This window comes from Exophiala spinifera (genome assembly GCF_000836115.1).
Source record: "Exophiala spinifera strain CBS 89968 unplaced genomic scaffold supercont1.6, whole genome shotgun sequence".
Taxonomy (NCBI): domain Eukaryota; kingdom Fungi; phylum Ascomycota; class Eurotiomycetes; order Chaetothyriales; family Herpotrichiellaceae; genus Exophiala; species Exophiala spinifera.
Genome location: NW_015622518.1, coordinates 1676972 through 1699593, shown reverse-complemented (window position 1 = coordinate 1699593; position 22622 = coordinate 1676972). Strand labels below are relative to the sequence as shown.

The following is a 22622-nucleotide window of genomic DNA, read 5'->3' as shown; positions in this document are numbered from 1 at the left end:
TATGTAATAACCGTATATATATATACTGCCTTCTCTGCCTTCTTTGTCGCTATGCCCGAGCATAGTCAACAGAGGAACAGAGGTCACGTGACCCCAGGGGTCATAGCCTGCCCGTGATCCCGTGTTGTCGGCAATCCCTCCCCTCGTGAAGGTTCGGCTGTTGTCACAGCTTCGTATGCGGCCGGTGGCCAGGCTGATTCGTAACAGTGGGCTTCTTCTCTCTTATTAGTCTCGCTATAGCAGCCTTTAATGGCGTAATCACACACTTTATGATTATTATTCAGGATTAAGTAAGGACCAATCTTGTTAATATATTTTATGATCGTTTCGACTAGATCTTTAAGTATTTTATAAGCTATATTATTTTACTTAGTATTATTCTCTGTCACCTGAAATATAAGTTCCGTGTCTAGCACGCCGCTCCGACGCGATTCCTTGAACCGTGGAACCCATCTTTACCATTCTGGGCGAGCCTCATCTGGTATCGAAGACTGTTGACCAAGTTGTGGTGCGAGGATTAAAGTCATTAGACATCGACTAGATTGCAATTCTACAATTTATCAAAGTCGATAGAAAGCCCCCATGTCAATGCTAAAAAAAAAAAGACAGTGATCCTACAGTATTTCTTTGCAGGATTGCAATGCAACATTATGGCCAAGGTCAGCCTACGGCCAAATCATCATTGGAACGTAATCTGTCATCTGGCGCCCCTAAGAATCATCCATGACGCGCGAGGGCGTGAGTGAGCTCATCCCTTCCGACAGCGGTGCTCGGATCAGAGATCTTCGAGGGTAATACAATTTCGTCAGCCACGATATGACTAGGGTGGCCCAAGCCCCTCGATGGGGATGACTTTCTAAGGAGGGACCAGCTGACCAAAGTCATGCCTGGGAAGTATAGCGATATACCAACAACCCCGATAGCATGCTTTCCAGATCTCGAGGAGCTCCTCCCCGTTGCGCTTTATCTATTAGTTTCACCTTTATAGAAATCCATTCAAATCCAAGCTATCAGGATCAGAAAGGCGAAAAAAAGAGTCCACATCTGTATCCAGCATGAATCCGCTGAGATTACTCTCAATGTTGAATACCTCGGGCAACTGGCTAAAAGCTCGGTATGAGGCTCCTGCTTGAGGAGCTTGCTGAGGGCTAAGACTGTTACCCGTTGCTGCGTGGGGGCCGTGTTGATCGACATTTCTGTCGTTGTGTGTCGTGCCAGGTTTGGAAACTAGATCTCCAAAGTCCGGTCAGCTGATCCAATGCGCGACACGAAGGGCTTGAGGCTTGGGAGATGGTGGTTGATGGAGGGACTCACGTAGGCTTGAACATGCCATTGCCAAATGTGACAAATAATCGACTATGCCTTGAACGACCCGGTTCCCTCGGTCCAAGTTCTGCAAAGCTTCGACTGCCATGTTGACGTACATCATTGCATTGTCCAGATACTTCCAGGAAGGCAATGTCTGCACCCGTTCTGTATCGCTTCCCTTCGCAGCAACGAGCAAAGCTGCAATCAAAACTAACCCGGCGTTGAATGCTTTTCAACATGGTTAGTAACCTGTTAAGCTGCCTATACTCACGCATGATGACAAACAATGATGTCAGACTCACTGTAAAATAAAGAATAGTTCCATGCTCCAAGTAGGTCACGGTGCCAGCCATGGGATAGTACCACGTGGTGTACAATAGCAACAATGTTGATGGACGATTCGAGGCACGTTTCGATGCTGCTGACGTAAACTTGACGTATCATATTGGCTTCGACATCATTGACACCTTTGGTGCTGTTAAGGAACTTCTCCAGTATGCGGCGGTGATTTAGAATACGGAGATTATGGAATCGAAGAGACAAAACCAGGTTGAATCTCTCGACAATTTTGTCCTTCAACTCGAAGTTCCCAAGGTCTTGAGAGACCAGTGGAGTGTGGAGGATCCGAAGTCCCAATGCAGGGACGATCTGGGACCTCCACTCGTCCAGTTGCTGATCTCCCTTGAGCGTCATTGAAAGGATTTGGGCGTCGGCATGGGTTTCTGCAGGCCCTATATTCTGCTCATAACACGTGTCAAGAACCTCATACAAGATGTTGTTTAGTTTACTGTTCGATGACGTTATCAAATCGCTCCGTCTGACTTTTCGCGTCAGAGAAGGCTTACATTGTGGCTTGAAAGTACCTTGCATCCATATGCTGGATGGCAGCACTCTCGGGTGTCTGGCCCATGATCTGTATGTTGGCTGACGGCAGTTCAAGCCTCACATGTTTCTTAGAGATAATACACGGGCGACCAAAAGTCATGCTTAGGGTTCTGTAGATAAAAGATGGTCAGCTAATAATCATGTTCCACGCCGTGATTAGGTTAAAGACCTCGTACCGATCGAGAAGGATACAGCCGAACCAGACCCGCTTCCGAACTTCGCCCTCTACAGGTGGAAAGCCTGCGTTGGTTCTTGGAGAGTGTAGGCCTAACTGAAAAGCTGTTGATATCGCCAGATAATGCACAGTCCATGCCTGGACCGATTTTTGTGTTCCCTGGAGATACTGGCCCATTAAGAGCAGATATTGCACTTGAATATGTCGTTAGTGTAATTTCTTCATGCAAACAGCGCCACGTGATCGGGATACTCAATGTGGCGGCTCACCGAGTTCAAGACTTATACTTTTTCTTGGCTCTCTTTCACAAAGCCTGTTGGCCCTTTGACAGTACATATCTGATTCTGCAATCCTCTCTTTGGCGGTATCGTCTCCATCCACAATCAATGTGCAACCCAAGGCGAGAATGATGTTCACCAAGCCCAGCCACGTTCTGCGTGTGGCTGTGAAATTGGAGCGCTTCATCTCAATGAACGTCTCACGAAAAGATGCTTCATGGATGATAGGTAGTAGCTGACCCGTCTTTTGAAAATACTCATCAATGAGTACCCTGGTGCGAGTTTCGGAAGGAAGTGCGTAGATATTGATCCCGTCTTCTGACGGATTAAAGGTGTTGCCGGATATGTCACCTTGAGCGTGTGTCACACACACCCAGTCACCAGTGGGATTTGAAGGATTGAGTGTGGCCTTTGTCACCTGACGCTGCCCACTTGCTTGTGCGAAAGCCTCTGAGATGTGGCGTAGGAAAGCAATATTGGACGACGGCCCTGGAAAAGTCAGCATGGAGCACGCACAAACCCCTTGGGGTCAACAGATATAAGAAGGAGCGCACGTGCCAAAATAGTCGCTAACTTGTTCATCTGTGAATTTGATAGCACCCATACCATCGATCGCATCCTCGGAGGTGTCATTTTCGTCCATAACCGTGTTTGTTGAGGATCTCAGCTGGGGCGATATCTGCGAAGCCAAACCATCATCCGTTCCCGCCAACATCTGCATCTGAGGTTGTAAGCCCACAGCAGTCTTTGCCGATTTATAATTTCCAGGCTGGGAAGCACTCTGCAGCCACATCAAGCTCGCCTCGATTGTTTCGAGTCTTTGCTCCAATCGTGACAGGTAACTGGGCGAGGACAGTTTAGTCAAATTATACGTGGAGTAATGGGTCTTTATTTATCAAGACATACCTTCGACCAACGGTCAAGTTTGTTGTCGTCCCCGCCTGCTCATACAGACATTCGCATCCCAGCTCATTGCAGAGAGAACACTTGGGTCTACCCCCATCACACTATATTACGTCAAGTCTGATTCTATGACCCGGGTGTATCAATTATCAAAGGAGCATACACGTGCTTTCCTATATCTGCAATTGCTGCAGGCCAACGCAACCCTCCGTCTCTTGCTAGGGCCTCGGTTCGCCGACGATGGAGGTCTCGGGACGCTCGATGTGCGTGCTTGGTCAGATGAAAAAGCGTGGTGTTGTTCAGCATGTCGCGCCCCTGTGACCATGGCGGGCATTCAGGGTTCAAGTCCAGGTCTCCTGGAATCACGCTTGGTCGTAGATTGATTTGGTATGGGAAGCTTTCGGTCGACGGGATTCTTAATACGGGCTTTATACCTTGCAACAAACACACAACGGGAAACGGAAGTCCACGGCTAACCCGGCCCGCCGCCTGGGCAAAAACCGATCGCACAAGGTGATCGAGAACAGTTTGCGTCCGGAGCACTTTCGGGATTCCAATCTTGAAGGCGCTCACTTGATAACAAGTGGTCCCTGCACTTGTCGTGGCCGAGAATTGCCCGCCATGACAGTATCCAGGTGAGAAAAGTTCAAGTCTGATGTATGTTTGAAGACTGTACCTCTCTAACTGTTGCATGCAGGTCACGTGCCTTGCAATCACGCGCCGAGCGAATTATGGCACCATGCCTCTTCCACTGCCTCATGGCACTTGTGCACGCTCATAGATTCTGCCATCCTCAGAGCAACAAATGGAATTCATCCTGCGTCTACTCCTTCATCACAAACAACCCTTGCCAGGGATACCCACCTAGTTTTCCCGGCCGCAACAGCTGATAGCCGCACTAGACGTTTAAAAGCCCGAAGACCGAGAGATTTCCAAGAACTCGCACTCTTCAATCATCGAGTCGCGAAGCTCTGAACCTCTTGATACTTGGTGTACGTTCCGCGTACCCACTGGTAACTTCACGCAAGTCCAGCACCGATTTTTGCAAAGCGAGTACGGATGAAGTAAAAAATAATTCAAAACCTAGCCATTGATCCAACTGATCCCCCTTGTCGTTTCTATCTAGTCTATTGGCAGAGTTGAAAAATTTTGGTATTCATGCAGACCAGTCAACACTTGAATATATGCCGCAGCGATAACCCAGAACTAAGTTCGTACAACTCCTATTGCCCTTTCACCAGGGCGAAAGAGCTGAAATGGTCCCATTTCATTGCTTACGCTCATGCCTTGGACGGATCCATCCCGTTCCATCTCGGAAAATGGTCAGATTCGAGGCCAAGCATGTCTATCATACGACCCACTGATTGGTCGACAATATCCGACAGAGATTTGGGCCTGGTGTAGAAGGCAGGCACGGGCGGGAATATAATTACATCTTGCATTTGAGCCAAAGCCAACATGTTAGCCAAATGGATGGGGCTCAAGGGCGTTTCTCGCGCCACCAGGACCAATTTCCTGTGTTCCTTGATGGTAACGTCCGCAGCCCGGCAAATCAAGTCATCGGCAAAGCCGGTCCGGATCGCGCTGAGTGTTCGCATGCTGCAAGGTACAACGATCATGCCGTCCGTTTGAAAAGAGCCGCTCGATGGAAGGGCACCCGCATCGTTGTGTGCATAGCAAAAAGTCGCGAGAGCCTTGACGTCCTTGATCGAGTAATTTCCTTCATATCTCAGCGTCTCGGCCGCCCAGCGACTGACTATCAGATGGGTCTCCACCCCCATGTCTCGAAGGATCTCCAGAATGCGAATTCCGAGAACAGCCCCTGTTGCTCCTGTCATCTACAAACATCTCTTAGTCTGGTACTTTTCAACTTGCAAGACGTTGATGGTGACTCTTTCGAAATACATAGGTTCATTCGGGGCAACTTACGGCGACAATGATTCGAACCGGCCTTGAAGTCGACTTCCCCCTGGCGGCCCTTGACTTGGGCTCGTTCATGATACTTGTCACTGGTTCCGAGGGTCCAACGGGTTTGTCCTCAGAGGTGAGGCCGGCTGCTTGGCTCATTCCAGCCCCGGGTTCGTGAAAAGCTGCAAATGCATTTCGTATCATGGGCCTCATGCCGCTTCCGAGAAGCCAGGCCAGCCCAGAACTAATGGCGACAATAAAGATCAACATTGTCTTGAACTGCACTGCTCGCTGTTGATACTGAGAACGAAAAGCTTACTAAGCAATCACGGACCGGAAAGGCTAAGAAACGAAGACAACACTTTTCGCTCTTAAATCTATTCTTCAGACCTGGAAAACTTGTCAGTGGAAATTGTAGAATTGGTGGAGACATAAATCTCCAACGTTCCTGCACTCAGTAAGTGAGCGAAGCAAGCTGTGCAATCCACCTAGGTCCGCATGACGATTCAATATCGACTAGAATGGACTCGAGGTGAAGATGATATGACATTGGCAACGTACAATCTCGTACATGGGCAGAAGTGGCGTAGGAGGTCGGGGAGATAGGGAATTCTAACGGTCATCTTTTGCAATATACGGCAGCCAATATAACAGACTCCGGCAACGGATATTATTCGGACTACGGTCGGCACCCCAAGGCTTCTGTCAGGCCAACGCCTCCATTGTCCCCTATCTCCCCGAAAGGCATACTCTACTGTACCTACTTCCACAGTCACGTGTCGCAGCACCAGGGCGAGTATATCAAATTAGGACCTCGACGCAGATCGAGACGAAATAAGGAACTTGTTCTACCGACTCAACTTCAGAGACCCAACTATTATTATTGCAAAAGCAGAGGCACAGAGAGCCAGACGAAGATACTGCCTGCCCCCACCGAACAATCACTCGTCGCCATCAATCTCCTCTGTCATTCCCAGCACCGAGTATCGATAATGTCCACAGAAACGCACTCCGCCGCCTCATCCTTACGCACCTTCCTTGAAGAATGCAAGGCCGAGGGAGATGTGGTAGAGATCGATCTTGAAGTGGATCCCTATCTCGAGTCCGGTGCCATCACTCGCCGCGCATACGAAAGTGGTAGCCCAATGCCTCTCATCAACAATCCCAAGGGGAAAGATGGCCCAGACGGTCTCTTCCGAATTCTCGGCGCCCCAGTGGGTGTTCGATCCAATCGAGTAGAGAGGTATGCTCGTTTCGCAAAGTCTATCGGGCTACCTTCCAACGCAAGTGGACATGATATTATTCAAAAACTCATAGCCTCAAAAAGAGCCGGCCCTATACCATCAGTTCACGTTCGCGACGCACCACTCAAGGAGCACAAGATCTTTGGCGATGAGATCGATCTCTTTAAGCTACCAGTTCCACAGAATCATGAACGCGATGGAGGCAGATATTTTCTCACATATGGACTGCACAGCGTTCAAACTCCGGATGGAAAATGGGTTAATTGGGCCATCACCCGCTGTATGGTGATTGGCAAACGACAATTAACCGGCCTCGTGGACGTGAACCAGGACATTGGCGCCATTTGGTCGATGTGGAAGGCTCAGGGAAAGGACACTCCATGGGCTTGCGCCCTTGGTGTTCCGCCAGCTGCTGTAAGTTTTTTATTTATTTTGTTTCCTTTTTGGCTTGTTTCTTGTTAGAGCTATATGCTACTATCTAAATTAAATGTCGAGTTGAACTTAGACCTAAAGTGCTAACTGAAATTCCTCCACAGGCCGTGGCAAGTGGTATGCCACTCCCCAAATTCGTAAACGAGCCGGATTACGTTGGTGCCATCACAGGAAGTCCTATGCAGGTCATCAAGTGTGAGACAAACGATCTTGTCGTGCCAGCACAGTCTGAGGTGGTTCTTGAAGGAACCATCTCCGCCACCGAGACGGCGATTGAAGGGCCCATGGGAGAATACCACGGCTTTCTCTTCCCGGCGAAGAAGGCCCCCGAGCCGGTGTTCACAGTCAATGCGATTACCTATCGAAGTAACCCCATCGTTCCGATCTCCGTCGCCGGTCGTGCTCCAGATGAAACTCACACCGTGTGGGCCTTGACAATCTGCGCTGAAATTCTCGACTTGTTGCAGCAGCATGGTCTACCAATCACTCAGGCTTGGTGTCCTTATGAGTCTCAGGCCATCTGGTACGTCGTCCAGGTCGATCGTGCGCGACTTGTTAAGATGAAGACCACGCCTGAGAAGTTCTGCCGCCAGGTCGGGGAGATCGTCTTCTCCTCCAAGCCTGGGCGTTTCGTGCCAAAGATATTCCTTGTCGGCGACAACATCGACCCAAGTGACTTGCACGAGGTTGTGTGGGCAGAGGCAACCAAGTCGCAGCCGCAAGACAGCGACTTTTTCTTTGTAGGGGACTATCCGACCTACAAGCTCGTCCCATATGCCACCTACGGTCTCAACATTAGCGAGCCGCAAGCCAAGGTTGTCAGATTGTGCATGTTGCCGGCCGAGTTCAAGACCTTGGACCGGCCGTGGATTGAAGCTTCTTTCCGTGCATCTTACCCGGAAGAAATCAAGAGCAAGGTGTTGAAGAACTGGCAGGCATATGGGTATCAACAGCAAGACTCTGCAAACATTTAAAACAAAAACAGCAAAGGAGAAGTTGGCGTTTCGAAATAGAAATTAGCCACTAGAGAATATATGTAAGTTATTTATATGTTGGACAGATGTGGCGTCGACCATGTGCTGAGCGGTCGAGTTTGCGGGATACTAGGTCGCCTTGCCTAGGTCATTTGATAATTCTCGTCACCACCCTCGTTTATCTCTTTGTCAATCTGTCACTCATTGCATTATCCTACACATAGTCACTCGTGTAGCTATATCACTGCCTGTCAAAACGGAGCGCGAGGTTGAAAGGGCAACACAACTATCGACGGGCCTCGACCTAGGTCTATCGAGAAGTTACCTCATGCCGGGGCAAGGAATGTCTCAAAACCGGGGGAGGTTCTCACTCCTTTTTGTCTATATCTTCTTGGAAGCCGATAGAAGTCGACCTCCTAAGTTATTGAGGTCAGGCTCGACAATTCATCCTATTTGGCTCCCCCAACCAGTACATATTCCTGCACCAGATCCAACACCCATGTCATTGACGGGGTCAGTCACGACAATTACCATGGCCGCGGAGAGCCCGTAGAGTCTGTAGAGACCGCAGAGTCTGTAAAGCCTGTAGAGATCGTAGAGCATGTAGAGACCGTAGAGCCTACAACAATCCCGCTCAAGTCCGCGCAGGCCGCATTTCCGCCATCATGTACTCAACCATGCCGTCGCCCATATAAATCGACGCTGTTGGCGCATATCCTAGCAAAACTTGACGTTCTAGATCTGGAAATGATTGTCATTGCGTTTTCTATCGAATGATGTAGACTAATCGTGATGTTTTGGCTCTACCATTGCGTGTACCAACCCTCCGCGTCTATTACCGCGTGAACCCTCCTCTCAGCACTCCTTGTAGTGGTATCGATATATTCCTGTGATGTATTGTCCCACTCATGTCGAATCGCTGTTGCGAGGTCCACACGGTCCTTATCTGTCTTGCCACCGTCTAGGAGGTGCTCCCAATTCTTGAGGAGCTTGTCCTTAAGGATCGCCTATACATTCTCGATGGGGTTGAGATCTGGTCCGTACGGTGGCTATTCTAGGCATGGAATAGCATTCTCCTCGAACCATTTCTCAGTTATTTTAGCCTTGTGAATAGGCGCATTGTCCTGCATGAAAATGCGACCTGGTTCCCAACAAGGAGGTATCTATTCATTAAGTACAGCGATATATGAACGTGCTGAGAACCCATTCTTCTTCGACTCTGAATCTCGCACCATAACGACCAAGTCAGAGCGTCCTCCAATCCATATAGAGGCCCAAACCATAATAGAAAGGTCTCTTCCTTTGATATGGGGGATAATCATCTTTTCTTATTCCACTTCTATTGAGGTGTTCGAAAGACCCAGGTAGATCATCTTCCAGCGCCTCGTTCAAGTGAGCACTCATCACTAAATATTATAGTCTTCCATTACTCTGAGACCCAATCCTTACGTTCCTTACACCAGCGAAGTCAATTTCGAGCATTCTCAACTGTTAATAGAGATCGTTTCATAGCAATCTAATTGCTTATACCATGCTTATCGAGTATTCGCTTGATTGTCTCGTCCGAGAAGGAAAGGCCAGTTTGACGGCGAACAGAGTCGTAAGTTAAATTCGGAAGGCGACGCACTAGACGCAGAATTGCCCGCTCATCACGCTCACTATATATAGTTGGTCTCCCACTGCGTGGTTGAGAGTGATCACCGAGTTGTAAATCGTCCAATTCAACAGTTGTACGCGCCGTTCGAATGGGTGTTTTGAACGTCTCTGAAATCTGCTGCCATGAGACGCCGCACGCGCGCGCGCCGACGATTTTGGCTCTTTTATAAGGAGTTAACTCCTTATTTGACCTCCCATTAGGGTCGATAGATTGTAGAGGTCTTCTCAGGGCAGGCATATTGCATAGTTGTTGGAAGGTTGAGAAGTTGAGGTACGCGATTTTTCGCGATTTTTCGCGTTTGGCGCCCCGCCTGCTTAGATTTTAGCGGGGGTACTGTAATAGTTTACCATTCCGCCCCAGGGTTGCCTCGCCGGCGTGTTGTTTTCTCGTCCACCAGGAAAGTCGACAGCCTCAACAGCCGGTTTACACGGTCAAACCTAGACAGTACCAAGGCATGATGTCAGGGAGAGCTTGCTATTGTAAGCATCTTGGTCTAGTTCGGCACGACGGTCGACGGCAGCTTTTCGGGAGTGGCTCCAACCCGACTCAACGGTCGACGGGACGACTAAGTTCCGGAAACTTTTCAAAAGTGAAATATGAACGAATGACACAACTGCTGCACGCTTTGGAACATATCTTCCTCGATTTGTGCCTGGCGGTTTCAAACATTGATCAATCATGTCTATCATCGATCAAACAGAGATGAGCCGGACGAAATCATCGCCCCAATACGACCTGGTCGTGGTGGGCAGTGGGTTCGCAGTAGGTCTAACCGTGACGAAACCGAATGATATACTGACCCTAGCCCATCGCACTTAGGGAACCATGACGGCGCTCAATTTCCTCGAAAGATGCAAGGCGCTGGGAAAGCATGGGAAAATCGCGCTGATTGAGGCCGGAAAGGATGGAGAACGATGTGGCGGCAGCAGGTTGCGATCCTTCTCCTGGGATGCTCAAGGCTTGAGGTGCTAACGACAATCACCCAGATGGACTCCAGCCTTCCTTCGACTTGACAAAGGTACGGCTTGTCATCGAATGCTGATGATGAAAGCTGAGTTTGGGTAGATAACAATTTCGACGATGCTTTCAAGAAGGAGATGATGGTTAGTAACGCATAGTGACTAGGGTTCCTTCCTGCTTACGAGTCATCAGCAAGTCAGGTCAGCAAAGCAAAAATCTCAGGCAGCATGAATGCTTGCTAACAGCAACAGTGGGGGGCTTGCCGACCAGAGTTATTGTTCCAAACTAGAAAAGGAGGCGCCGGCAACAGTTCAATTCCTTCTTGACCGTGAGCAGATAGGGAATGCTTCTTGAGATCTACCGCAAATTGACGTTGAATAACAGATGGGGTAAAGCTCGCTCACCACGACGAAAAAAACGTGCTACTCGAGTTCAATACCAGTAAGATATGGCGACGGTCTGCTGGAGACAGCAATTGTTTCTGACAGAATCGCAGACCAGCATTTTGCCAACGCAGAGGTATGCAACTGTCGCGAAGCTTTAACAGCATCATCTGAAATTTCTAACAGCGTGGTGGGATCGCCGTTATGAATATACTATTTAATCACATCAGAAAATTTGCTAACCTGGACATCATGTGGGAGACAAATGCTGAACACTTGATCGTTGAGGAAGATGGGACCGTTTGCGGAGTCAGGGTCCGGAAGTCAGACGGATACTGGAAAAAGGTATATGGTAAGAAAGTCATGTTGGCTTGTGGTGGTTTCGAGGGTAATCGCGAGCTGTACGTATAGCACAGCCACGGAAAGAGACATTATTGACCTGTTTAAGCATGGCACGATATGTTGGGCCAAAAACCGAGCTTCTCCCTCTCCTGGCTCCTGGATTGAAGCACAATACTGGTTTTGGCTTGAAGATGGGCTTGGAAGTTGGCGCGGCAGTCTCGGGCTCTATGAGCGGCATGCATGTAAGTATATTTTACTCCTCAGGACTGTTGGAAGTAGAAAGGCTGTGGGTTGGGAGTGTGCTGAGTTTTGTGGTGTCTCTTTTGCAACCCACACTTATACCTCTGACCTGGACGCTGCTAAGCTGGTGAAAAGTGCGAGCTTGTCGACACCCGATCATCGAAGCCTGAGGCCACCATATGGGGCCACAGCTATGGCATTATTGTCAATGAGTGCGTATCGACTATCGCACCTTACTTGGTACATACAAGCTGACGATAATTAGACACTGCAAGAGATTCTACGACGAAGGCAAACGTCCGTATGTACGTCGGTAGGCTAGTGCTGGTCGAAAGCTAACCTGCATACCCTAGCCTATTTGCCACATGTGAACCACTGGCCGTGGAAGTATGGAAAGGTAAGTCACTCATAATCAACAGAAAGGGAATGTTCCCTTGGCTGATGTTGAGCAGAGCAGAATCAAAAAGCGTATTTGTGAGTGAGACTAGCGTATCGAAGAGACGATCCCTAACGTTCACCTTTCAGCATCACGGACAAGACGATCATGGATCGATTTCGACCGGGATGGGTGTACGACACCACTGATCTAGATCCAGAGCAGAGCGACACAATCGAAGGGCTCGCTGAGAAGTTAGGTCTTGAACCCAGCAAATTGAGGCAGACTGTCGACGAATTCAACGCTGCGTAAGTTCATGGTGGATGTCATGTCATGATCTATCACTAAAATCGCCATAGAATCGATGACAAGGAATTCAATTTGATGACTCTTGATGGCAAGAGAACATATGGCTTGTCACCTAACAAAACCAATTGGGCAAATCCGATCAACCAGCCTCCCTATTACGGGTGAGATAATCATCTTGAATGGCCGAAAACCTATGGAAAGAAAAGGACTTAACACTGACGATAACTCAGATATCCACTGAAGGCTCAGGTGGCATTCACCTTTGGCGGCCTGAAATGTGACACCGACTCCCGGGTGCTCTCCACTACAGGGATTCCCATTCCAGGTGAGCCTTCCAAGACACGTGAAGAAGGACCCCCTTTGCACCGCGGATCTTCACTCCGAGAGTTTTGCTCTTTGGACCGGGGGCATCAAGAGCTGACGGATCGGTCAAGGTTTGTATTGCACCGGCGAGTTGAGCGGGGTGTACTACAACGAGGTAAGTCGAGTCCATGTCACGCAGTCAAGACAGTAAAATCATGCTAACAACTGGTTAGAGTAAGTGTTGCTTCCTTTTCCCCTTGATGAGAGCGTCGATTCGCCAACTGCGCCTGGTGACAATTCCTCACCCATGGTGGAAGGCTAGACTTTTTCACAGGCTGAAATATTCTTTCTACAGATCCACCTTGCAGCAGTGTGCTTCGCTGTCTTACATTCGGCCGGCTTGCGGGAGTGGACGCGGCGGAGGCTCTAGAAACCAGATAGACGTGTGGTCATATTAATTTACGTGGTTACATTCCCGTGTCGTTACGCTGTCTTGTTATCGTGAATTTTGCCGCAAGAGGGCAGTAATTGATGTAGTAATAGTCGGCTCGGTCATCACTGGGCCTAATTTGTACCTTTCACTCATTCTCGGAGGCGGATCCCTCTCATGTCGTCGACGTTCGTCGTCGTCATAATACCTCGTCGTCCACGAAGATCCTGAAGGTAATTCTCAGTCTTCTCTCGCTCCGCAGCATCTGCACGCCCACAGTCTAGGCCGCTCGAGCCCCCTCATGCTAGGGGTACCTCAATGGAATGGAAAGCTTCCACTCTCGATCTACCTACATAACCAGGTAGAAGGCGAGCTCCTGTCGGACCTGCCGGCGTGACAACGGAATTGTCAGCCAGGGTGCTTTTGGCTGGAAACATAAGCAAACAGCTCCTTCTCACAAGCACATTGAGCTAGGGTTTCTCAACATCACAATTGCACTGGGATTTTGATTATACAGGTATAGCCACGAGTGGATGTGGCGACCCACTTTCAAACCCTAAAGGTCGAAGTTATTGAACTTGTGCCCAAGATGGTCGGAAAATTCTAGAACCCGTAATCGTCAGATAGTATCACTCACGGTTGGTGCAGAGGGCTCGACCAGCTAAAGAAAGGTCGTATAGTTCGGTAAGGCGCCAAAGTGGGCTAGGCAAGTCTCCAAGTCGCGATTGTTGGGCAATGTCACTGCTGTATAGTATAGACGGTTCGACCGCCAGTGGAGGGCCCGCATAGATTGACAAGGCGCGAGTGTAGTATAAGATAGGGCGGGGATTTGAAGACTGTATAGATTCCGGAGTAATCTCCATTAATGAGGAGCTTTGCTGTGCGTGGGCGTCTTTGGGTTTCAGAGGCCATTCTGCATGACCCTCCTTTCTCAATGTTGTCCCAGCTAGCTCTGCTAGATGTGGAAGATACTTTGGCTTCTTATGATACTTATTGGAGTGGCTTAAACATTTACTAAAGAGAAAATGGCTCGATAACTGACTATCGTACTCGGATTGTTGGCCCAGTCCAAGTATAGTCATGTTCTTCACGCTGAGATACCGTCTTATGAAGGGTATAGTGATAGACTGAGATTTCATTCCTTGAGGACCTGAATTATATTCTTTACAAGGTAACTTTTGACGAAGACAATTAATACCTGACAGTATATGAGTAAATAAATCAAACCTATAAAGGCGCTATATTATGCTCGATAAGCAGGGTAATTACTTATATAATGGGCGATATTTATCGCATTTCACTCTTCTTCTGCGACACGAGAGGCAGCTGGTTTTAGTATGAGTGAACCACTTTTTTCTTCTCGCCTTATTATGTGAGATACTTATATATTGTATAGACATATTGCTAACCGTAGACGCTGGGCTGATTGTTGTTGAGACAAGGGCCCTTGTAAAGATAACAATCGAGGTTTTATTAATACAAGGCAATAATCAAGGTTTTATTGATTATAACAGGACTAGCCTTACAAAGATATGTAAGGAAATATAAGGCTAGCCTATTTAGGAGGAGAATTGATAATAGATCTAGATCTATTACTAATCTAAGTTTCGAAAGGATTCTATAGGTTTTCACTATTTGCCATCTCTATAGTATATCAAGGGGCGTTCTCTCTCTACTAGATAGACACTAATTAAGTTGGTCAAGAATGCAATATATTACGGATAGGCAGTTTTCCTAACAAGTAGCACCTCAACTTTGTATTTCTCACGAACGAGACCATTTTGTTTGAGATCCTGACTGATAACTAGTTGATCTTGAAAACGCGGTTTGCGGTTCTCAATAGTCTCTATTCAGACATAGGAAATTTGCTGGAGGTTTCACTTTCCTGAGTGTAGTCAGTACAATAAAGACTTCAGACTCAATATATGATCGACAACCCAAGGTCATGGAATCATCTTAGCCACGCGCAATCGGTCGAAGGTGTCGTGGTAGCTCTTAACCGCGTCTCCCGATAACGGGAACCCTATCTTTCTCGCTTCCGAGATGTCGAGATTTCGATTGATCTCAGAGTAATAACCCCTGCAATGGTCAGATTGGAGCTTACGTTCTTTGACAGAGAAGGAGTACTTACACAATAATGGTGAAGAATTCCCATGGTGTCGTCTCCAACACCCCTGACCTCAGGCCGGTTTCTTTCTCAAACTCAGCCCACCTGGGTTTCAATGACAAGATCCAATTCTCCCCTTGCAAAAAGCCTGCGTTTTCATTTGGGGGTCCGCCCTTGAGCCCGAAGTAGGAGCAAATCCCATCCCATGTATCCTCCCACGTCACACCGTCATTGTCAGCGATGTTGAAGTTCCGGCCCGAGGTTTGTTCGGCATGCATCGACACGTATATTGTGAAATTACCCAATGTATCTGAGGAGGAGTCTGTGTGTAAGGTCTTGTAGGAGGTACTGGTGCCGGGGAACGCCACGACGGTTGTTTCGCGGAACTTCTTCCACATAGCAAGATAAAGAGCGATGGGATGAGCGATGGTCATGGGGTTATTTGCCGGTACAAATCCGACCTAAGATCCAGATGGTTAACACGGGTCAGCAGGGCTTTCGGAAATGACACACTATTGAGTCCGGGATGATATTCGCAAAAGTCCAGTCCTTCGTCCTTGATCGTTGCTCGAGCAGGTCGAACTGGGGGTAATAAAAGATATGATCGCCGTAAGGGGAGGGTATACGGGGTGCGGATTCTCTGAAAGGTGCTTTCGGTTTTAGAATCTCTGAGAACTCGGTTCCATACCACTGCTTTGGGCATTAATGAAATAGTCGCCAGAACTCCGGGGATGTGAAAGGAGTTTGACCTTTGCTCCAGATTGTAAAACCCAAAACTGCAGCTTCGGACACAACTGCTCAACGGCTCCGATGGCGGTCCGGAGGATCTCGACATTGATACGAGTGCGCGCCTCGTCTTTTGTTTCACCAAAAGCTCCGTGAATATATGCTATGGGCAAGTGTCAGTACTCTCTGAATTTGCCGCTCGATGAAAAGGGACTATGGCACACCGGTGAAGTACACGTGGCTTGTTCTCTCAATATCTTGAATCGTGCCCAAGAGCTCGGTCACGGCTTCTTGACCTCTGCCCAAATCAAGGCCACTCTGCAATGCTAATCTCGAGTCTGTGGGCAGCGAGGACTGCTGGATGCTTAGCGGCCTGCGTGTCAGCCCGACCACTTTCGAAAACTTGAAGTCCGTTGATAGAAGGGCGGCCCGGGTGATGGCCCAGCCTGAGATGCCGGAAGCCCCAAAAATCAGGGCCTGGTACGGCCCTGCCGAGGCAGGAGTAGTCATTGAGCACTGAAGCCGAGGTCAGCAGCAGATAGAAGATTGAAACCCTTCGTTTGATAGCTTGACCAACGCAAAATAAACATCTCCTTTAAATCATGCTTTACATCCTACCACAGATTTTGCGGAGTGTTGGTCTACTGCGTCCTATACACCGAACCCTTTCGGCGAACGACAATCGCTACTCCGGAGCCCCGGTTCGAATGCGCATCGGGGAAAACTTGATCGTGACCTGTGTCGGTGTTTTTTGCACGCACTCCGCAGCATCGCCTACGTAGTCAGAGATAGACACGCGGGCGACTCGGCGAATTGCCCCCACACGGTGAATTCCGCCGCGGAAATTTGGGTCAGCATGGCTGTTATCGGCGATTTCAGGCGTGAGTTCGTTCGAGATGCTGATCCAGCGGGATACCTTGACGAGGGGTGCCATTCTAAGCATGCACTCCGTTACGCTTCACTGGGGGAATCGCGGAGCCCCAGCTGTATTTACGGGGAAGTAGATGTGAAATACTGCTGATAAAGACTTCTGCATGGCCTCTGTTTGTTCGCTGTTCAACCTTCCCCTTGCAACACTCGACATAATGGAAGGTTTTGCACCAAGTCCCAGGTACCACAAAGCAAGTTGGGTGAGGGAAACCCCCGATGATGATTGAGGCCTTCGCTAACAAAGATTCCTTCTAGCGAGTCTTCTTCGTCACCTTGGGCTCTTTGACGTACGCGTACGCGTCCAGTATCATTGGTACAACGCTTGCTCAGCCGTCTTTCATCACATACTTTGGTCTGGATCACCGTGCGAATGCTGCTCAACTGGAAGGAGCTATAAATGGTGTCTTCCAAGCTGGTGGGTTGATTGGAGCCTTGATGTCCGTACCCGTCGCGGACAAATATGGCAGACGCATGGGTCTCTTTGTGGCTTCCATCTTGGCTATCCTCGGCGGTGCTCTACAGGCGGGCAGTGTACATATCGCCATGTTCATTGCCATGAGAGTTGTGTCAGGCCTAGGGGTTGGTATGTCCAGTTTAGCAGAAGCTCTCCCCTGTCATTCTGGCCAATATTGACCATCCCTTTCAAGGCGCCCTCATTACGCTGACGCCCCTATATCTGGCAGAAGTTTCTGCGGCCGAGATACGGGGGCTGGTGGTCGGCACCACTGGTATTTGCATTGGTATCGGCTATGCCAGCGCAAGTTGGATCGGCTTCGGATTTTACTTTGTGAATGCCGCAGGAACTCAATGGCGCATCCCCATTGCACTTCAGTGCATCCCACCACTTCTCCTGTCTGTGGCAATCTGGTTTCTGCCAGAGTCTCCTCGCTGGTGTACGTACAACCGAATCCTCCGGAGAGCTTTTGACTTCCTACTGACAGAGAACAGTGCTATTGAGTGATCGAATTGAGGAAGCCTTTGCCATGTTCAAATTGACCCATTCTGCTTCAAATGAGTCGGAAGGGTCTGCGGCAGTCGATGAAGCCTTCCGGTTGCTCCACTCTCAGATCGTTCATGAAAAGCATTCAGATGTCATGTTTACACACCTCTTCACTCATCCAACTTTACGAAAGCGTACTTTAATTGGCTTTTTGACCTTGTTTGGCGGCCAAGCAGCTGGTACTCAAGTGATAAACAGTAGGTTCAGCATGGCATGTTTGCATATCACGAAGGCTAATTTCAGCAGATTATGGACCTTCGCTATACGCGAGTCTCGGATTCGGAACAACTGATACACTGCTTATCCAATCTGGGTGGATAACAACCATCATCTTCGGCAACGTCATAAATTCCTTTGCCCTCGATAGATTCGGTCGCCGGCCTCTTCTTGGTGAGTAGAATGGAAAATGTCAGGATTACGACTGACAAAGATCTGTACTCCGCAGTGTTCGGTTTCCTGGGCTGCGTCGCTTCTCTGATCGGCGAATGTGCTTCAGTCGCCACTTACCAAAAGTCCGGTGGACATAGCGCTGCTATTGCTGCGGTGTTATTCCTGTTCTTGGAGGTCGCAGTGTGAGAAGACAAGATCCAAATATTGCCCAGAATGCAGACTTACCTTGTTTCCAGTTTTTCCTCAACACTTGACGCCACAACTTATGTTTATCCATCGGAAATCTTCCCTACTCCGGTCCGTGCGAAGGGTATGGCGATCTCCGTTGCAGGTCTATTCTTAGGATCGATCATCATCTTGGTTGCCGCGCCTACTGCTTTTGAAAGAATCAAATGGAAATATTTCCTTGTCTTCGTGTGTGCTAGCTCAGTCATGTCCGCCGTGGTGTATTTCTTGTTTCCCGAGGTATGACTCCTTGATTGAAGAATTTGAGAATTCATGCTAACTCACTTTGAAGACGAATCAGAAATCGTTGGAGGACATTTCCACTCTGTTCGGTGATACTGTCACACAGGAGCAAGACATCGAAGCTCCATGTGATGTTTCTATCATGGAGGACAGGGTGAACAAGGAGTAATGAGGGCCAGGCAAAGTACGCTTCGGACACTCAAGGCTTAGTGTTATCAAAAGGGGGACAGGCAAGGAAGAGAATTTCGTAAGATCTCCATCAAATACAGTGCGGTAGGAAGTCTGAGAAATTGCAAAGAGATGTCTGGGCTCTGTATATCTACTTGTTCATGAAAACGCGGCAACAAGAGATGGATGCTACATGCAGAGCCAGTATAGACATCTCCCTTTTTCAATGAGCAAGGGACTCTTGAGGACGAAGGAAGATGCTATCTGCCGTAAATCTCAATGTCAAAAGCAGCATGGTTACAAGGGAGAGTATTCGTATTAGGACAATCTGTCTGAACACAATCCCGTGAGAACTTCAGATTGTCACTAGTTCAGCATATTTAGAAGCAGTGATCGACAAGGTCCTTCGTCGGCATTTGCACAAGTATCACACCACAAATGCGCCGACGAGACATCGCCGAGAGCCCAATCGATGGCTTATAAGAACTTGGATCTCTCCCAACAAAGAAATTCCATAAGAGCTTATATTTCGGATTTACTAAATACTAGCCACGCTATATCCTCTGAAACCCATCGAACACCATCATTGTGCTGATTAAGAAATATGAAGGTTCTTTTAACTGGTGGTAGTGGCTTCATAGGCACCCATATTCTGAAAGAACTGCTGAACCACGGGTAAGTCAAAAACCTCTGCACTCAAACAGCGAGAAACCCTCCTTTAACCCTTTCCTTGGGTAGTCATGAGACTGTCGTCACTGTGAGGTCGGCTGCAAAAGGAAGCTTTCTGGTCAACAAGTTCAGGTCAAGTGGCAATGTCTCCTTTGTCGTCGTCGAGGATGTTGCTGCTCCCAATGCGTTTGACCAAGCAATGCAGTCGACGCCTGCCTTTGACGGAATCATCCATTCCGCATCACCATTCCATTTCAACATCAGAGATGCAAAGAAAGATATCCTCGATCCTGCCATCAACGGAACGACAAACGTTCTGACAGCGGCGGCTGAATACGCCCCTTTTGTTAAACGGGTTGTGATTACGTCCTCGCTCGGCGCAATGTTGAGCATGCCGAATCATCCAGATGAGTACAACGAGACAGTCTGGAACCCCACTACCATGGAGCAAGCTCTCAATGACTTTGCCTTGACCTACAACGCAAGCAAAAAGTTTGCTGAATTGGCTGCGTGGGACTTTCTGCGCGACAAGAAACCTGCATTTTCTCTAGCCACAATAAACCCGCCATTCGTGTTCGGTCCTGTGATTCACGACCTCCGATCACTCGACAACATCAATACTTCCAATGGCAGAATCTTGAGTGCAGCCAACGGAGGCTTCAGAGACAAAATTCCACCGACCGGGAGTTTTATGTGGGTGGACGTGCGAGATGTGGCGCTTGCTCATGTCCGGGCTCTAGAGCGACCCGATGCTGGTGGTCATCGTTTTTTGCTCGTCTCGAGTTTCTGGACAAACAAAGATCTGGTTGAGACAATTGGCGTGCAATTCCCTGGTCTGAAGGCAAACCTCCCCAGAGAAATTAAGAGCGATATGCCGGACGAGATGTTTACATTCGAGATCGAGCCTTCACGGAGCATATTAGGTCTGCAGTATATTCGATTTGAAAAAAGCGTTGTTGACACTGTGAACTCGTTGTTAGCAATTGATCCGAGCTTGGGTCTCAAATGAAAAAGACTATACGATTGAGCACAGAGCTCGAAGAACACTAGAATAAGTCCACGGTGGAAATTACACTCAGTAATCCCGTTTGTCTATTACCATTTCATCTATATTTGTTTCTTTTCTATTCCAGACACTGGCCACTAATCGGACCATGCCACTGAGTAGCACTTCATTGAAGTTTGTCACTATAGATCATGTCACCAGAATCAATGTCCCATGTTGTGCCCAAATCCCACGGCGGCAGTAGCTCCAGCGTCGACTGGCAGGACGACTCCTGTAATCCACCTGGCTTCTTCACTGGCCAAGAATCTAATGGCGGCACCGACATCCCAGCCTGTCAGTAATAGTCAGCTACGAGCACTGTATAGATATCCTCACAGCTTCCAGTCTTTATATTTTGAACGTACCGTTACCTTCCGTTCCCAGTAGACTTCTTTGAGCTCTGCTCTTGCGAATCTCCACGTTCATGGTGCCGCCTTCAAACCCCCCGACCATGGGTGTGTATACAGCCCCTGGAGGAGTTAGCCAGCTTTTAAGTTCTGGATGGCCCAGAGGTACACTTACCGGGACAGACACAGTTGACGGTGATACCGCTCGGACCGTGATGTGCTGCCATTGCTCGAGTCATATTCACTATCGCCCCTTTGCTAGTCGGGTAGAGAATGTCTGGGGACCCTCCTCTGATGCCGTTCACACTTGCAATGTTGATAATCCTGCCTCTCACTTTCCCATAGTGGCCTGGTTTCTCCTGTTTCATAGCCGGAATGGCATATTTCGACATGGCTATCATGCTTTTGACATTGACCTGCATCGCGGAATCCCAGTATGCTAGGTCCACTGTCTCGGCCGTTCCTTTGGCTCCATGAATACCCACGTTGTTTACGAGAATGTCGACTCTCCCAAACTCGCGCAATGTAAAATCGACCACCTCTTGACATTGGCGTTCGTTGGTGATATCCGCAGTCCAGGCGACTGCTCTTCCTTCCAGATGGAGGTATTGGATCATTTCGACGGTCCTCTGCGCCGACTCGTGGTCTTTATCCACGCAGATAACATTCGCTCCAGCTTCTGCTAACATGATAGCTGCAGCTCGGCCAATCCCAATCGAGTAGCCTCGGGCGCCAGCTCCCGTTACGATGGCGATTGTGGATGCTAAGCCTCTATGAGGCCGTTCCCCTAGCGAGTCTCGTTCAACCTGTGAGAGGTAAAGGCCAGTGTGCTGCATTTTCTTGGTGGCACCTTCTGAGCTTAGTACATCTTTCGCACCATTTAGTTGTCCAAAGAGAGGTTCAGTTTGCACTCTCTTCTCGTCTTTGAGAGGGTTTTGAGGAAGTATTTCGTGTACCATTTTGTCCTGTTGCCGCTCTCTGAGGCGAAACGTCTGTTCAGATAAGTCTCCTGAAAGTCTAGATTACGGAGGTGTTCAGGCTCGTCAACACCCACCTCTCGACACAGTGGCAGATGGATACTGTTTACTAATCCACAAGAAGCAACTGGAGGTGGCGTTTCGTTAGGCTTTCCCGACGGGTTATAGCATGAACGCCGAGCACCAGGAGATGTGTCTAATTTCCCGAGATATTGAGTTGCACTAGTCGTCGGAGATAGTGCTCGTCTGTGGCTGCTCTCGTGTGACTAGCATACAAGGACGGAGGCAGCAAGCCGGCCTTCTTTGTAATGGGGATCATAGATCGTAGGTACACGTGGCCCACACCCTTGTCCCAGGAGGCCATTGCGCCTAGATCGGCAATGGAGAATTATTGAAGCAATAATTGCGAAAGTTTCACGCCCTTCCAGCCAGTGCTTGTTCGTAGCGTCTTCTTCACACCTCTCCAGCAAACTCATCGATGAGAGCCTTCAAGATCTAGGGCGAAGTTCTATTTCACTCACTGACTATGGCTCAAGAAGCCCCAGATCTAGAGAACAGGAGTAAATGAATATTGAGCGGCTAGAGGCTTCTTTCCTGTGGGATTCATAATGCCGATTCGGTACTACGATGACCGTACGCTGTATCAGGTTGAATTTTACACTCTGACACAAGATAGCCCATATTCCAA

The 22622-nt window shown here is 48.6% G+C and overlaps 8 protein-coding genes across 8 annotated transcripts; 4 read left to right on the top strand and 4 right to left on the bottom strand.

The window, feature by feature from the left end:
* Window positions 1-982: 982 nt before the first annotated feature.
* On the bottom strand, window positions 983-3439 carry PV08_08545 (uncharacterized protein; the record flags this gene model as incomplete). Its single annotated transcript, XM_016382870.1, has 7 exons — window positions 983-1227; window positions 1315-1536; window positions 1611-2095; window positions 2154-2303; window positions 2370-2562; window positions 2638-3135; window positions 3253-3439. 7 exons carry the CDS (start codon window positions 3437-3439, stop codon window positions 983-985), a joined length of 1980 nt encoding a protein of 659 aa, XP_016233573.1.
* A 1390-nt stretch (window positions 3440-4829) lies between these two features.
* On the bottom strand, window positions 4830-5727 carry PV08_08544 (uncharacterized protein; the record flags this gene model as incomplete). The annotated part of the gene is made up of 2 exons (XM_016382869.1): window positions 4830-5387; window positions 5479-5727. The coding sequence occupies 2 exons, from the start codon at window positions 5725-5727 to the stop codon at window positions 4830-4832; spliced, it is 807 nt and encodes a 268-aa protein (XP_016233572.1).
* Window positions 5728-6449: 722 nt separating this feature from the next.
* PV08_08543 (uncharacterized protein) lies at window positions 6450-8107 on the top strand (the record flags this gene model as incomplete). The annotated part of the gene is made up of 2 exons (XM_016382868.1): window positions 6450-7115; window positions 7238-8107. The coding sequence occupies 2 exons, from the start codon at window positions 6450-6452 to the stop codon at window positions 8105-8107; spliced, it is 1536 nt and encodes a 511-aa protein (XP_016233571.1).
* A 3252-nt stretch (window positions 8108-11359) lies between these two features.
* Window positions 11360-13107, top strand: PV08_08542 (uncharacterized protein; the record flags this gene model as incomplete). The annotated part of the gene is made up of 12 exons (XM_016382867.1): window positions 11360-11459; window positions 11519-11691; window positions 11825-11901; window positions 11955-11990; window positions 12043-12086; window positions 12142-12163; window positions 12215-12373; window positions 12425-12535; window positions 12605-12699; window positions 12809-12852; window positions 12911-12967; window positions 13033-13107. The coding sequence occupies 12 exons, from the start codon at window positions 11360-11362 to the stop codon at window positions 13105-13107; spliced, it is 993 nt and encodes a 330-aa protein (XP_016233570.1).
* A 1943-nt stretch (window positions 13108-15050) lies between these two features.
* Window positions 15051-16450, bottom strand: PV08_08541 (uncharacterized protein; the record flags this gene model as incomplete). Its single annotated transcript, XM_016382866.1, has 5 exons — window positions 15051-15186; window positions 15239-15675; window positions 15728-15904; window positions 15964-16103; window positions 16165-16450. The coding sequence occupies 5 exons, from the start codon at window positions 16448-16450 to the stop codon at window positions 15051-15053; spliced, it is 1176 nt and encodes a 391-aa protein (XP_016233569.1).
* A 575-nt stretch (window positions 16451-17025) lies between these two features.
* On the top strand, window positions 17026-18897 carry PV08_08540 (uncharacterized protein; the record flags this gene model as incomplete). The annotated part of the gene is made up of 8 exons (XM_016382865.1): window positions 17026-17070; window positions 17126-17453; window positions 17518-17763; window positions 17819-18067; window positions 18117-18260; window positions 18316-18442; window positions 18497-18725; window positions 18778-18897. 8 exons carry the CDS (start codon window positions 17026-17028, stop codon window positions 18895-18897), a joined length of 1488 nt encoding a protein of 495 aa, XP_016233568.1.
* Window positions 18898-19500: 603 nt separating this feature from the next.
* On the top strand, window positions 19501-20574 carry PV08_08539 (uncharacterized protein; the record flags this gene model as incomplete). The annotated part of the gene is made up of 2 exons (XM_016382864.1): window positions 19501-19571; window positions 19635-20574. 2 exons carry the CDS (start codon window positions 19501-19503, stop codon window positions 20572-20574), a joined length of 1011 nt encoding a protein of 336 aa, XP_016233567.1.
* Window positions 20575-20774: 200 nt separating this feature from the next.
* PV08_08538 (uncharacterized protein) lies at window positions 20775-21916 on the bottom strand (the record flags this gene model as incomplete). Its single annotated transcript, XM_016382863.1, has 3 exons — window positions 20775-20902; window positions 20976-21080; window positions 21133-21916. 3 exons carry the CDS (start codon window positions 21914-21916, stop codon window positions 20775-20777), a joined length of 1017 nt encoding a protein of 338 aa, XP_016233566.1.
* Window positions 21917-22622: the final 706 nt, after the last annotated feature.